At 42.1% G+C, this 14,341-nt stretch overlaps 1 protein-coding gene across 1 annotated transcript; it reads right to left on the reverse strand.

Moving 5' to 3' along the window:
* Positions 1–1,053: 1,053 nt before the first annotated feature.
* On the reverse strand, positions 1,054–13,541 carry T265_12815 (hypothetical protein; the record flags this gene model as incomplete). Its single annotated transcript, XM_009165593.1, has 2 exons — positions 1,054–1,126; positions 13,175–13,541. Coding segments are annotated over 2 exons (267 nt in total), but the record flags the coding sequence as incomplete, so codon positions are not given.
* Positions 13,542–14,341: the final 800 nt, after the last annotated feature.

Here is a 14,341-nt window from a genome sequence, read left to right on the forward strand (position 1 = left end):
GAATTTGAAAGTTTTTCCGAGCAATGGTTGCTGACAGCTCACCCTGATAAGATGATCTCACTCACCTGTCCCATATGTGTTAAAACGATACGAGTTAGTAGGTGTTCGTTTCCCACGTTCAAAACGATCAATGGGTTGGTTTTGAAACTCAAAATAATATAGCCTTTCAAGCCTATTACGTCCGATGCTTTCTCTATTAACAGACAACTATTTCACTAGGATATGATGCAGTAATTTTGAGTCAGTCACGAGTATAATGTTGATCCGTTTGGACTGGGTCGATAGCTGATGGACCGGCTACTGATCGGACGGTCATAAGGCCAATCAGAATACCTAGAATTGCATGTTTGACGATGGATTCACTCGTTGTTCCCCTCAAAGTTCGTTAAGATCAAGTCGATCAAGTCTACTGGTTTGAACCGTTTCAACTGATGCCCTTTTCACCTCACAGAACGTACAAAACAACAACAACATGACAACTTATAGAGAGTGCATATGGGCTCCACTGGGATTCGCAAATATTTCTCGGGAGCCCATAATCATTTAGATGAAGCCGCAGTACAGTGTGTAGGAGGCGGCATAGTAAACAATTTTAATTCAATGGGTTAATTCGCATTTATCAGATAACATGGACAAAATACTTTAGTCCTCATTCGGTTGTGCCAACAGTCGTCGTAATGAACATACTTTAGTACTGATGTTTTCTATATTTGCTTGGATGTCTCGATTTTTATTAACGCGATATCATACGTCCTTACTACATATAAATAAAGATGGTTGATGATACAAAAGTCGCCTGAGCTATCGTAGTCACGTTCTTTTGCATGTGTGGAATGGTCAATAAAACTGTGCAGGACAGATAAGTTGGTACGAAATTGAGTAATTCCTCTTGCAGTGTGAAATAAATGCCGTTACACTGAAAGCGACACGGTACGTTGCATTAGCGGTTCGACAAAAGAGCCAAATAGTATTCCCGGTTTTTGACAAAATGGCACTTGTGGTAACTGAAGAATTCGCTCATCTTGATAATAAATCAGTATATTTCAATTAACCAGACTTGAAAAGAAGGACAGCATTATTTCGAAAATAGAAATAGATGAAATGTTTTGTTTCGTGTGTCACGTAGCTGAAATGGAGTTGAACGGAAGAAAAATTATTGGAATTCTATGACACCAAATAAAAATAGGTGTGACTACTCAATTCTTCAATGTGTTCAGCGACTGCAACCACCATACCCAGAAAATTTACAATGGACACAAATGAGAGACCGCTGCCATGACGGGATCTAGTCTCCTTGGAGCGTAAACTTCAGCAGATTTATATCAATCTGAAAATTTCATTCCGTAACCGAATAACATCGGGGACTCCACAGAAGCTTGGTTTATGAGATTAGGAAAAGAAATAACTGTCTATCGACGTTATTAAACCTGATCCGAGCTGAAAATGACGGAGGAGACAAGCGATACACCGGACGAAACAAACATGTGTGGAACATACAAACTAAGTCAGCCGTGGCAACTCAGATGCTATGAGTAGTAATAAAAAGAACGGAGCACAGCTGCAATCATATTTAATGTCGATAGCTTATATGCTGTTCTAATAAAGTTAGAATGACCCAGGAGTGGCACTTTCACGCGAAGAATACGTAAACCAGTGATTCCTTCGGGGCTCATTTGAGTGATTGTCGATCTGCAGTGCAGGTATGACTGAATGCAATCCAGATTAAGGTAATCAAAGCAAAGCGAACATGGCTTCCAAAAAATCCTCTGAAATAATCGGTTACTAGTAAAAGCACGATAAATACACAGATTTATGCTATTAAGGGCAAACACGGCGTGACAGAACACCCCGCTTAGGGGTTGGTGAAATTTCTTCTACAGTTCACCACCGGTTTATTCTTTCTCACCGCTTTTCGAGTGGGCGTATATCCAGAGGTTTCATTAAAGTTTCACCCTGCTGGGTCATCAAATTTCAGTCAAATGGCGGAACATACTAGTCAAGGAATTAATTTGGTTTTAACGCGAGATTCAACTGGGATTCACTTGTATCCCTCGTTTTGAGATCGATGCTCCGGAAGTGTGTGGATTCTCAAGCATAGAACAATTATGGAATTTCACATATCTGACGATACCGAAGAGGAACATAACCGGTAGCTTGCTGACGTGGAGTTATGGTTACCACTGTGGTTAACAACCCAGCTTAACTTCAAAATGGATTCACTTCATAGAGCTTCTGGAGGACAAATCGATTGAATAGCACGTATCGTCTTCCACAAGTTGTCCAACGGTGGCAGACCTATGCCTTACTAAACCAGTGATACCTTTGTTATTTCTCGGCTTCCAATTGCCAAGTGTGTAAATCGCGAATGCAAAACTGACCTGCTTGAAACCTATGGGAGTGTATTTTTTAATTCAAGTCGTAACATGTTCCAGAGAATTCTTGCGATGAAATTGTTAACTGACAACCGTACTGTATAAGTGAGGTCAGAAAAGGTGCTTGAGCTCAAGTAAGTTGAGAGTGGTAGAAATGAAGAGCTGGTGGTGTCTCTTGTACTTAAATCCATGTCATTATCATTCCACGTAGTGTGAAGCACAGAGGCTGTCCCAAGATTCCGCTATAAGGCTACCGAATGGACTTTGTTTTATTACAAGCAGTACTGGGCCAATTTTCAAGGTCTGCACACACTCTACTACTGAATCCTCTCATACATGGCTCTGAACTTGCATAAACTTCAGCATAGATGTTGAAAAATTCAACCAGGGATTGAATATATTAGATTTTACGGACGGAGGATCCTTTCGGTTAACTGATAATTTGCTTGTCATCCCAAGCACACGGAGTAGAGTACTGGCGCGCTCCAGGTAGCCCCGAGCTACAGGATGCATGTCCATTCTAATAGCTGAGTAGAAAACAATTTTTGAACAACTCATGTGGGTTTTAAAAGATTGCTCTGATAGCTAAAAGTAAATGGGTCTAACTTCTTGGTACGTGGACAGTTGTGTGCCTTGGACATTGACAGTGGGCACCACTTATACCACCGTGTCTTCGGATGGTGAGCAAACAAGTAAACGAATGCCAGTTAACTATGAGATGGCCACAAAAATTAAGATTCTACTTTAGATCTTTGTTCCGTTTATTTACATGCTACCGATTCCCAGAGTAATGTAGATCGAATTACTGCTTGGTTGCGTAGTGTGAACAGATCGATTGCCAAGTTCAACCGAGTGCTGTATATTTTGGTGCAGAACATGAGTGCGCTCCCATTACCCATTATCTCACGAATGTAATCTGACTGATGTTGGTGCCGAGGGATTTCATGTTCATCGTGATTTAATTGGTTACCGAGGATTACGTGATTTGATAAAACATAAACCAAAATTATCGTCTTTATAGACCCCAGATTCGCTCTTCAGCTAGCAAAGAAACTCACTCGTTAAATTGCCCCAATGATTTTTGCGGAGGTATAATTTGACAATCTTACTAACCCACTCCGTCCCAGTGAGCGCAAAATATCAATATCCTAGTTAATTGTCCCATTTATTTGTTGTCTTATAATTTATTATTTAACTGAATGGTAAAAACACCCCAGTGTGCAAACAACTTTGTTTTCTAATCAGCGTAAAATCACCGCAATAGCCATCAGCTTAAGGAGCACCAGTTCACTACAAAAATAGTGCGTTGTTTTACGGTAGCCCGAGATGTACCCACAGCTTCTTGATGGAAGAGTACTCGTACCAGAGGAAGCCTCCGGAGACTACCTGAGGGAACGCATTACTTACAAGTTTTACGAAAACTCTGTGACATAATGAGCAGCTTGGTTTATCGATGAAATATAAGGTGACATCTCGGATATTGTTCTGGTGAAGCAATGGGCAGTATACGAAATTCATAAATGAGAGACGTGAATGAATCTGTTGCTAAAACCAACATCATCAGCAAGTGAGTGTATTTTTTCAGATCAACATTTTGCTAAACCCAAGAAAAAACTGCTCGGTTTTTGCTTCTTGAAAATGATAAATCAGGGCTGCACTTGATAGCAGTAAACCAGATTAACTTAGCTATCACGAATGGTGCTAATATCCGCCCTGTAAAAAAATTTCATAGGCATTCTATTTTGACCATTGAGCAAATTTTTTCACACGTGAGTCGTAAAGCAGTGGAATGTGCATAAGCCATGGGAGAAGGAGGAGGTTATTGAGTGCACCCAGGAAAATTGGTCAGACAACATTTTCAGTAATGTTGCACCTTCGGTCTCTGTAGGATGTTCAAAATGAAGTAAACTCATCAGTACGGTATCTGAGAGGGCTAAAACACCACAAAATCTCACGCTCCAACTGAGATCTCACAAAAAACATTCTCAGGCATTCGCTCTATCTGAAAACGAACCTGATGATTCTTTGTTTTTGGTGAGAACTATTGGTGTAAGCTATAGAATGCAGAGACACGCGATTTATGGATTTTACGGTAAAATAGCATGATGAATGAGGAGTACAGCGAGGTTTCTTCCGGTATATGAATTTCGCTCACCTCTGTTCAGGTTGTGGTTTTAATGATCATCATTTTTTTAGTTTTAGTATTACTAATGTTGCTCGGTGACACCTCTATAAAACCTAAATGCCAAGCTCAGATTCTTGGATATATAAATCCATTCCATCTGGATTACCCAGCCTAATATATCAAACATACAGTTAACTAACTTACTCTGCGGTTTGTCAAATGTGTACCGCCCTCGAGCCAACAATCTATCGAGGATCCTTGGGAGTTCTTTAATGATAATGTAACCAAGCGTTAATTCATTTTTTCGTACTTCCCAACACGTAGTTATGAATATGACGTGACCAAGATGGGACGCGTATTCCGTAGGTTAGTAGATCTTTCACGATTCGTCCATGTTTAGGTTTTAAGATGCCCAGTTGCTGGAAATAAGCCTGGCTGAGAATTGTCATTTGGAATCCATGTGGCATTCGAGCCCTTCGAAGTAGTATCGAGGTAGCATCTTCAATATATATCTTTTAGTGTGACGGTCAAAACCGCCTATTTTCTGTGCCCGCCTATTTGCAAAGCAGTCTAAGAAGAGGCCCTATAGCTACTACCAGGTAAATAGTTTGATCACCAGTCTTTATTTGACTATACTACTGTGATTACTGATGCTATTAGTTGCAATGAGAAATTAAATTCCAAAACAGCCGTGATGAGCAGCTAGAGAATGAGGAAAAACAATAAAAGGGGCATCTACGTGGTTTCAGCCTAAACCTATAGTCGGTAAATAAGTTCAAGAAAGCCACACTGAATAAACAACTTTTAGCTTGTTTATATCATTTGACGAATGGTGTCACTCTTGTATTCCCTTTGGTGTCCTACGTCTCCTTGGTATGCTAACCACAATAAAGTGTCACAACCGCCAAACGCCATTCATGGTTAACTTATATAATGGTGGATCCCGTGTTGGCAGGAACAAGCGTCATATAGGGAGTGCATAAAACCTTGCTGACTCACCGCGTGCACCACATAATCTAGTATTACCATAAGTAGGCCTGCTAAATTTGTTGATTGTCTCTAGGACAGACAAAAGCCTCAACTTCTCTTTAGTGAGTTGACGCGTCGATTTCATCTTCGTTATTCTATTTTTTTTCTTTTTTGGAGAATTTGACTCTGTGTTTGGCCACTGACCGGGTTATGTTTATCTTTAGTTGCTATCGTCCTGAGCGGATTTCGCCTGGCACTACGACAAGCAACCCTGTGACCCCGAAGGATATAACTGACAAGCCCTAGTATGGTCAATAATATCAATCGTTAGAGTTCTGAATGGCAGCCTCGCGTCCTCTCTTGCAAGCTGAAGATTAAAAAAGACGTAGAAGTCTGCTCCGTGAGAGTTAAAATACCCTGATCATTTTGTGCTTCCTTGCTATAGAACATCATTCTCAGAAGAAATTTCTCAGACTCTGGCAGTAGACTAGCTTACAAAAAACCCAGGTACTGTTTATAATCTTATTTTAATGTTATATCGGTTATCGCGTGTTGACACACGCCGGTTAGTCCCATTCGACCTACCCAGATGATAAACTGACTGAAAACATTTTCACCACTGTTATACCTCAGCCTGTTTCTTGCCTCGCTGATCATTCACTCTTCTGCAGATCCCACTTGTGCGCACATCGACCAGGTACCCAGGAAATGGGCCGATAACAAGCCACTGCTCAGGCCTTCTGTACCTCCCATTACGGCAATCTTCAACCTATGAATCCTCAGGCAAGTTGGCCAACGGACTGCTCTTATACAGAGTTCGAATAGTTTACGGATTGACACTCCTGAAGCCTGAATACGAAACCTATGTACGCAACTTGAGCACAGAGCACTCTCGCTAGCTAAAAGTTATCGAGAACGACATTCAACTGGTACTCCAGCTAATGCAGCGGGTTGTGTCGGTGCATGTGTAGCCATCGGTCAATGAGCTGCGGTCTTCTATCATGCTTCATTGTCCTTAAGCATCTGACTCTGAGCCACCCAACTGTTCGCTTTCATAATCAATTTTTAGGGCTTAAATAATGAATTCATACGTTTTGCTAGTATCTAATTATGAACCGGCTAATCCTAACTCGGGTTCAGCATTACGCTACTGGTGGCCAAAACTTCCCTTAGTGGTGCTGTTGAATACTTGTATTTTCTTCCTCCGTGAGCCCTTGGGGCGCTGGACCACATGAGACGCTTTCAGTGTTATTTAAGTTAGGTTTTGCGTGTTTGTGTTCTAAGTCTGGGTGGAGACAAAATCGCATGTCATAGAATCGTCACCCATCACTTACCTTACAGATGTTTGAGCGAAGAGGGCGAAAAGACTTTGAGAAGGCCATTATCATCCACCATACATCTATGAATAGCCTCGGCGACTTACACAATACGTCCTTACCACTACGTCCTTATATGGATTATAAGCCAACGTTGACAAACAAGGGTAGTTTTAACAAGTATACACATTAGCACATTAACTTGGTTTCCACGGGTAACTTAAACGAATCTCTCGTTTTCAGAGAACTTGTGAGTAGTTTCCTTCGTGAAAAAGTGCGGTTTTATTTAATTTTAAGGGTAGTGACACGTTGATTCTCCTACACATTTGACTATTGGGGATCCTCTGTTACCAGTAGAGTTAGGCAAGGCTGTCATCGCTCTTTATTTTTGTTCAGTTTCACCATCATAGGTCTTAACACAAAGACATAAATCTAGGCATCAAAAAACAAATCCGGAGAAAAACCAATTGACTTGAGATATCCGGACGCAATTAAGTTTTTACCTGGCGGTTATTTGACCGACCGGGCTACTTCAAATAAAATGCAGCTAGTGCCTCAGTGGTCGGGAACCATTTTTCTTTATAATGTGCAGTCTCATTTTAGGATTTTTAATTATTCTGCACTCCTTTGAAACACAGGAGGAGCATGTTTTCTTTGATTGTTTCACATGTCATGGAAGCAGCATAGGCCGTGACTCTACTGCTCCGGTTAAAGATGGTTGAAATAGTAATGGGGAACTATCAACGTTCGTAAAGTCACTGTTGTTATGGCATCGGAAGTGAAATCACGGGGACTTTAAGGGGGATGTGTATACAAGAAAGCAGCAAGACTGATCTTATTATACAATTTCAAAGCTTGACCGTTGTGATCCCGGAACCTTAGACGGCTATAGATTCCTGTAGCGTAGCAAAGACTGGATGCCTGCCGTATGTATTCAACCAAAGGACATGGCTTGGTACTCGGTAAAGAATGATACTCGGTGTAGCAATACGTAGAATTTACGTTCTTTAGGTTTTTGGAACATACACGATGGGTACCCAGCTACCTGCTACCAAAGAAATCACTGTTCCACCTTCCGGACCAAACTTGACGATGTGTTCTGTGGTAGGCATTCCATGTTGTGATATGAAAGAAATTGCGGCTACAGTCAGACTGTTGTTTTGTCAAGTCTTCCAACGTTTCTAAGTGGGGACAACGTTATCCTCCTTGAGCGTGGGTTGGAAGCCAGAAAACTACCCCATTGTCCAGTACAATGTCTCGCTTCGTGTGCGCCGCAATATTGTTGGTTGAATTTTGCGAAGTATCCAGTGTAAATTCTGTCGATGGCGCCATATCTCACCGGTACGCTCGAGTGTATTTATTTCGGCGCAGGTCAGCTACCTAGACTACTGCTCCATGAAAAACAGGGCTTTTTTGCTAGGAATCTTTTCCGGATGGATGCAAGGCAATTAGGTGCCAGTATGCGTTTTCGCTTAAATTCCGCGCTGTACAATTGACCTCCTTTGAAGAGATCTTTAGGAGTTATCGATCAGAAGTTCCCTATTTGATGACGTTTCTCTCCCAAAACCGGTAATTCAAGAAAGCCGATTTACCACTAGGTGCAGAGAAATTTTCCTCAAACTTACACGTAAATCCTATTAGAGGAAATTACCTTGGAATCGTGCCCCCTGGTCGGCAGATAGAATGAAAAACTACCATAAACGATGGGCTGATTTTGCTTTACAAATAGGTCTTTAACTACAATTTAAGTTACTTTTTCTGGACATGGATCCGGTTTAGCAATGTGAGACACTTGTTTGAAATGCACTCAGTTTCGAAGTAGACATTCATTATGTTAGAAGTTGTTTCCCGGGCTGTGCATGTTTGGTTACGGATAGAAATTAGCGACGGAAACTGCGGCCTATCTATATAAACAAGTATCCTCTACAAAGTTGTGCACTGCTGTCATACGAGTGGGATCTGATCGCACCAGGTCGGCACACGCTGAATCCAGACATACTTCGCAGGTATGACGTCAACTCCATTGCTGGGTATTGTGACTTACTGTCATTATCTGTTGGTTTCAAACCGCATTCTTTTCGTGCCCTTGTTACACTTGTTCAAAGGTCCCAAACTGGAATTCACCAGGCCGACTGTGACCGATCTGCCTGACATCAGGTTTTCGGTGCTTTCATAAAGTGCTTGCAGGCCTTTGATGTCAAGGACTGGAACTTCCCTTGCTGTGCTTTGCAAACCTACATCCAGGCAGTTGTTTGCAAGCTATATCATTGTTACGCGCTGTGTTACTTCATCCATCAACGACCGGTTGTAACCTCAAGTTGGCGGTTGTTGGCTGCCGGAAAGCGTTCTATTCGGTTTCACATGACAAAATCGTCAGTTATGCTGGGGCGTTTGCAACATCATTACCGATGGTTCAGTATATCGCACAGTCTTATGGTTATGCCGAATCAGTCTTCCCCAATTCAGAGCCTCATCGCTTCAGGGAAGTGAGGTGACAATCTTGTTAATCATGGCTAGTCATGGATTCCCAGCGCCGCAACGGATTTTTCGGCCTCATGGTCTCAGATGGTCTCACATCCGCTAAGCACTGTGTGGCTCATATCAAAGAGAAGCTGAGGTCGACTTGGTGATCTACTGCTTGAAGATCAGCATCCGAAAACAATTGTACTTTTAGGGAATAGAAAACCTCGGACCACCGCGGTCTCGGTCAGACTTCTTTGCTTCGACGAGGAACTCCTCACTTATGTCTTAGGTCTGACAAATGCTGCGAGATGTATTGATCTCCCATTTACTTTCAAGGTGAAAGGACTCCACAACCGCCAACATTAGTTGCTCAAACTGCTTACTAAAGTAAAGCATGCCTTGTTGAAACCGAATTAAAGAATAGAGGTCACAAGGGAATACCTGACACCGAGGCTGACTTATTGGCTCATGTTCTGCCATGTCCACCAAAACACGCTCAAAGGTTTGAATAATTGCATCTATTCGTGGCTGGTTGCGTCTACCGAAGGACAACTCGATCAGCTACATCCACACGGGTGAAAAATACGGGGGACTTGGTACCCCCAAGTCTGACTTTACCCAAACCAATGCAGGACAGATCGTGTACGGAAAAGCTCCTGTCTACCTAGTGCCGAGTGCTACACAATTAATCGGCAAGGTTTTTCAGGATCTCAGGTTTTCAAAGTCGAGCCCAACGAGCATGCCTGAAAATCGAGGAAGAAATAGTAGCAATCTGGGCGGTAGCCGGCAGTTCTGGGTTTTTAGTCGCTGTTTGCGAGAGGTGTCTGATTAGTCTCTCTCAGAGTTTCTAGAACGCGTGTTTTCCCGGGTATTTAACCGCCGTACAAAGCTCCAGTGCAACCAAGCTTGATTATGGTAGTCAGACGATCTTCTGTAGTGGAAACTGGTGTTATTCAAGGTTGGTAGTTTGATGCGTGATAATCGGGTTGCGAATCGTCATCCCAAGGTCCAAGATACGGTATCTTCACTGAGTTGATAGCAAATACTTCGGCGTCTTTCATTAGGCCTGACCTAATCGATTTACGGTAGCGCTGCGCAACCGCGATGGAAGTAAACATAGTCTATGATGAACGGGGAATTCGTGTGTGGAATGAGAATGAGCGAACGTATGGTGCTAGCGAGGTTTCGCTCGCTATCATCTCAACCTTAATTACCATTGATTTTCCAGTCAAGTTTTTCATTCGAAAATCGATAATCACTTCCCTAATCTGTTAAGGTTATTGTTGAACTGTGGTTTCACTGACTGGCTTCAGTGTTGGGTTATCATTCTGTGCCACGTATTAAGTACGACGCTATGCCTCATATGTTTTTGAATCTTCATTCTTGCCATTTACTTTCATACAGGGTCTGAATGACAGACACCTTGTGTCTGGCACTAGCAATAAGTGCGCCTTACAAAGCACCGAATATCGTATGTCCTTTTTCCGTATGCTGGTCTTTACTCGTGTATTTTCACACCAAACATTCCTATATACGTTGGAGATCTTTTCCCTGACCAGAAACTACTGACGGTAAGCGTTTCAAATGAGAATTTTCCTTCATTTCTTGACGTTTTTCCATGCACTTTCAATTCTCCCGCTCGCATTTCCATGCTTGGGGCTATGTTCATTACGAATACGCAATTATATAACAGGGTCGTTCAGGAAGGATGACCCGTGCGAGGAATCAACTCTCGAAACGAGGTAAGGATCTTTTCCAGATAAACCCAGCCACCAATTAAAAAACTGCATGTCCGAAAAGTTAAGCCCCGCTAATTTTTGCGAGCTCTAATTTAATGTACGCACACAACCTTGACTTATTTTGATCAAAACAATTCCTTATCCGCATCTAGGCTCATTTTGTGCACAATGTTTCTTTATTCGGACATGAAACCTGAAATGAACTTTCGCACGCTTTCAACTGTCGTTCATGTCAAGGAGACTGCAATATGTTTTTGAAAAGCCAAGGAGTAATCCATCAGAAGCGTTTATGCAACAATGGCCAGGTGGGGGTGTAATGCCCGACAGTGTCGGCAAGAAATCGGCCTTCGAAAAGGAACTTGGCTAGAACGGCTTAAGATGGAGTTTAGGACAGTACTTCTATTCATTTATTGCTGGTCCAAAAATTTGGCAAAATCATATTGTGCTAAGAGGAATTATCTAGTAGCCACACGATTGCTGTTGACTGGAAGAACTTTCTTGGCGAACTTTGAGCCTGGCGGCTTTTGCAGACTCCAACAGTTATCGGCAGCCCAGGTCTACACGTTGAGATCGATTAAACACTAATACCTCGCTGTGAGTCCTTCCCTAGCAGTGGATTTTTGGATAGATCTGCGGGAAACTAAAGAGGTGTTCATGTATGAAGTGCCAGATCGAACTGCGGTCATTTTAATGGACACAATCAGGCCTGCGTCGCTCCCGGCTCAATCATCGTCTCCGATATGTAGGCATCATACTAGGAAATTGAAACGATGATTGACATAAATCATACTCATGAATCGGTTGATCATACCGGAGATTTTATGGATCCATCGACAGGAGCTCACAGACAGGCCTTGGAATCTCTTTGGCACGTCTACAAGATGCAGGATAAACGCCAACGCGGCGCACACCGATCTTTAGTGGACGGCTACTTGTGTGAGTTTGTCTGAGGGCGGAGGTACCGAAAAACGGACGTTTTCGTGCAACTTATTAATGACATGTCCCAATTTCACCCTCTTCAATAAAAACCAAAGGTACAGATTTCATATCCTCTTTTTTCAATCATTTTTGGGTGGTGGAGGTTAATTTTTTGGCGGTGCTTATAGGAAAAAGACCCCAATTTAAATATAATTCATCCTTTGAAGAATGTTACAATCCTAATCACCTCCAAACACCCCCAAACTCCCAACCACTACCTTATTCGGCTGCAGAGATGATCACTCCAAAAAGAACGCCATATATGAGCATGGTTGCGATTTTCCTCAAAATATCGATGTCACAAAGATGGAACAATAAACTGGGAAGACGCATAACGTTTCTTTCCAGAATGTTGTCTAGTATACTGAGACACACTCAAAGATATAGGGCAAGAAAAACTGGTTGTAAATATCGATTTTTTGTTCACAAGGAAGGCACTGGTAAGGAAATCAGCAGGCTAGACTACTTGGCTGCACTTCACTCTATTCCAAAAGGAATTACAACGTTACCAGATGACAGAAAACGGTTTCCCTGTTGTTTTTTTAGATCGAAAGCGGATGGTCGCTAGATTATTGACCAGAGTTTTCAGGAAATCGTAAAAACTATAACTTTTTTGTCTTGTGAAGCTGTGGTGTAAACGTTTCTGTCATCCTTTGGCGCTCTGTAACATTAGCCTGAGCATTTTTCGTGTATTTTCTATGGGATCTGATTCGTGTTTTCTACGTGTTTTCTCCGACCGATATCCCGCTACGGACATATGTTTTGAAGATCAAAATACTTCGTATTCGTTGGCTACTCATTCGCGAGTAAAGACTAGTAGGGACAGTGTTAATAAGCATAGGACAGTGCAGTGGGGCCGTTCGCGTTGTGGGCCAGTTAGTTATATACAAGCTCACAGCTTGCGTCAAGGCGTCTTTGGCGCACAAACTAGGTTGGAGATGATTCATCAGCTTGACTTCACTGAGATTAAATAGTTTCAAAATGGCAATGTGGTGTGAAATTCAACCCCGCTATAACGGTTGACTATATTTCACTCTATTATTCCTACTTATTGCCACCGACGGTATCAGCCGGTAGCAGTGGGTACGATGCCCCATTATACCACATAGACGTTTCAGAATTTCCCGAAAGAAATAGAAAATTTAAACTAGTTGAATAGGTTTGATTATTCCTTATTTTGTACACCTTATACGCAAAAGTCCAGCTACTCACCTGCCAAAGCATTTTCCCACGATACAATGCCAAGTAGGTTTGTACTTTTTATCGAATTCCTTCTTCATAAACGCAGCAATGTCCTTTTCCATTTTGAATTTCTCCATAGCAAGATTACACAAATTTACTGCCTCTTGTTGCATATCCTCATCCATATCAGCATTCTTGACTATCGCCTTCTGATCGGGCATCATGAGTTGTAGCCGATCGATAGCTTAACTTCCCGAAGAATCGATGCCAGCTGCTTGACCAGACACGGCAGGTGAAAACTTACTCAAGAAACGGGCTTTTTTATTTGGCTCGCTCTCGGTCTTCGGTTGTATGGTCAGTAGCTTGACTTCATTGGTGTTGGTCAAAATGAGTCGGGCAGTGTGCTTGTTTGTCAGAAGTGCTGTCTTATGCACCTAGTCGCTTGCACGCTCGCATCGACGTCCATGTGACCACGGATGTGTGTGCGCGTGTGCTTGTGAGCTCCACCATCCACCAACGTGCGTATGCAAAGTGGACTTTAGTGCACAGGTGTGTTTCAGAGAAGCACCAATCTGTCTGCTTACCAGGAATAGCTGACCTTTTGTGCATTAATTAAACTGGTCGACGTGTCTCAGGTTCTACAACATACCGTCCAATGACCAATTCATATCCTGCTCCAACCAAGGAGCTCAGGTTCTACAGACTTCAGAACTTCATCTTGAAGTGTCGGTAGCCCGTTGTTGTCATGACAATGACCTGAGCGCCATTGAGTACCGTAAAGACAAGGCGGCAGTTGTCTAGTAGAAATTAATCGTAAGGACTAGCCAGTATGCTGATCGTCTTTCACCTGATGACTAGTTGTCAAATTTTAGCGTTCATCGACTAAACAATCCGAGCTTCAATTGGAATCAAATAAGATGAGTAATAAGTCTTTTAAAGTGGATTCCTTGATAATATTTTCAACCCAGTTGGTCTACCTTACTTTTGAAAGTTGTGAGATGTTAAGTACCACATTATTTCTAAGACAGAAATCCACACCCATGATTTGAGCTTCAGTATATTATCCGCCAATTAAAATGGGTCACATTTGCCGCGTAATAACATATACATTTACACTACTATTGCTTTAACAGTCTTAGTTCCATATCGACTCAGTTGTTTCAGTTAGTTTTTCTCAAAGAGCTGAAGTCCTGGACA

This window comes from Opisthorchis viverrini (genome assembly GCF_000715545.1).
Source record: "Opisthorchis viverrini unplaced genomic scaffold opera_v5_16, whole genome shotgun sequence".
In the NCBI taxonomy this organism is placed as follows: domain Eukaryota; kingdom Metazoa; phylum Platyhelminthes; class Trematoda; order Opisthorchiida; family Opisthorchiidae; genus Opisthorchis; species Opisthorchis viverrini.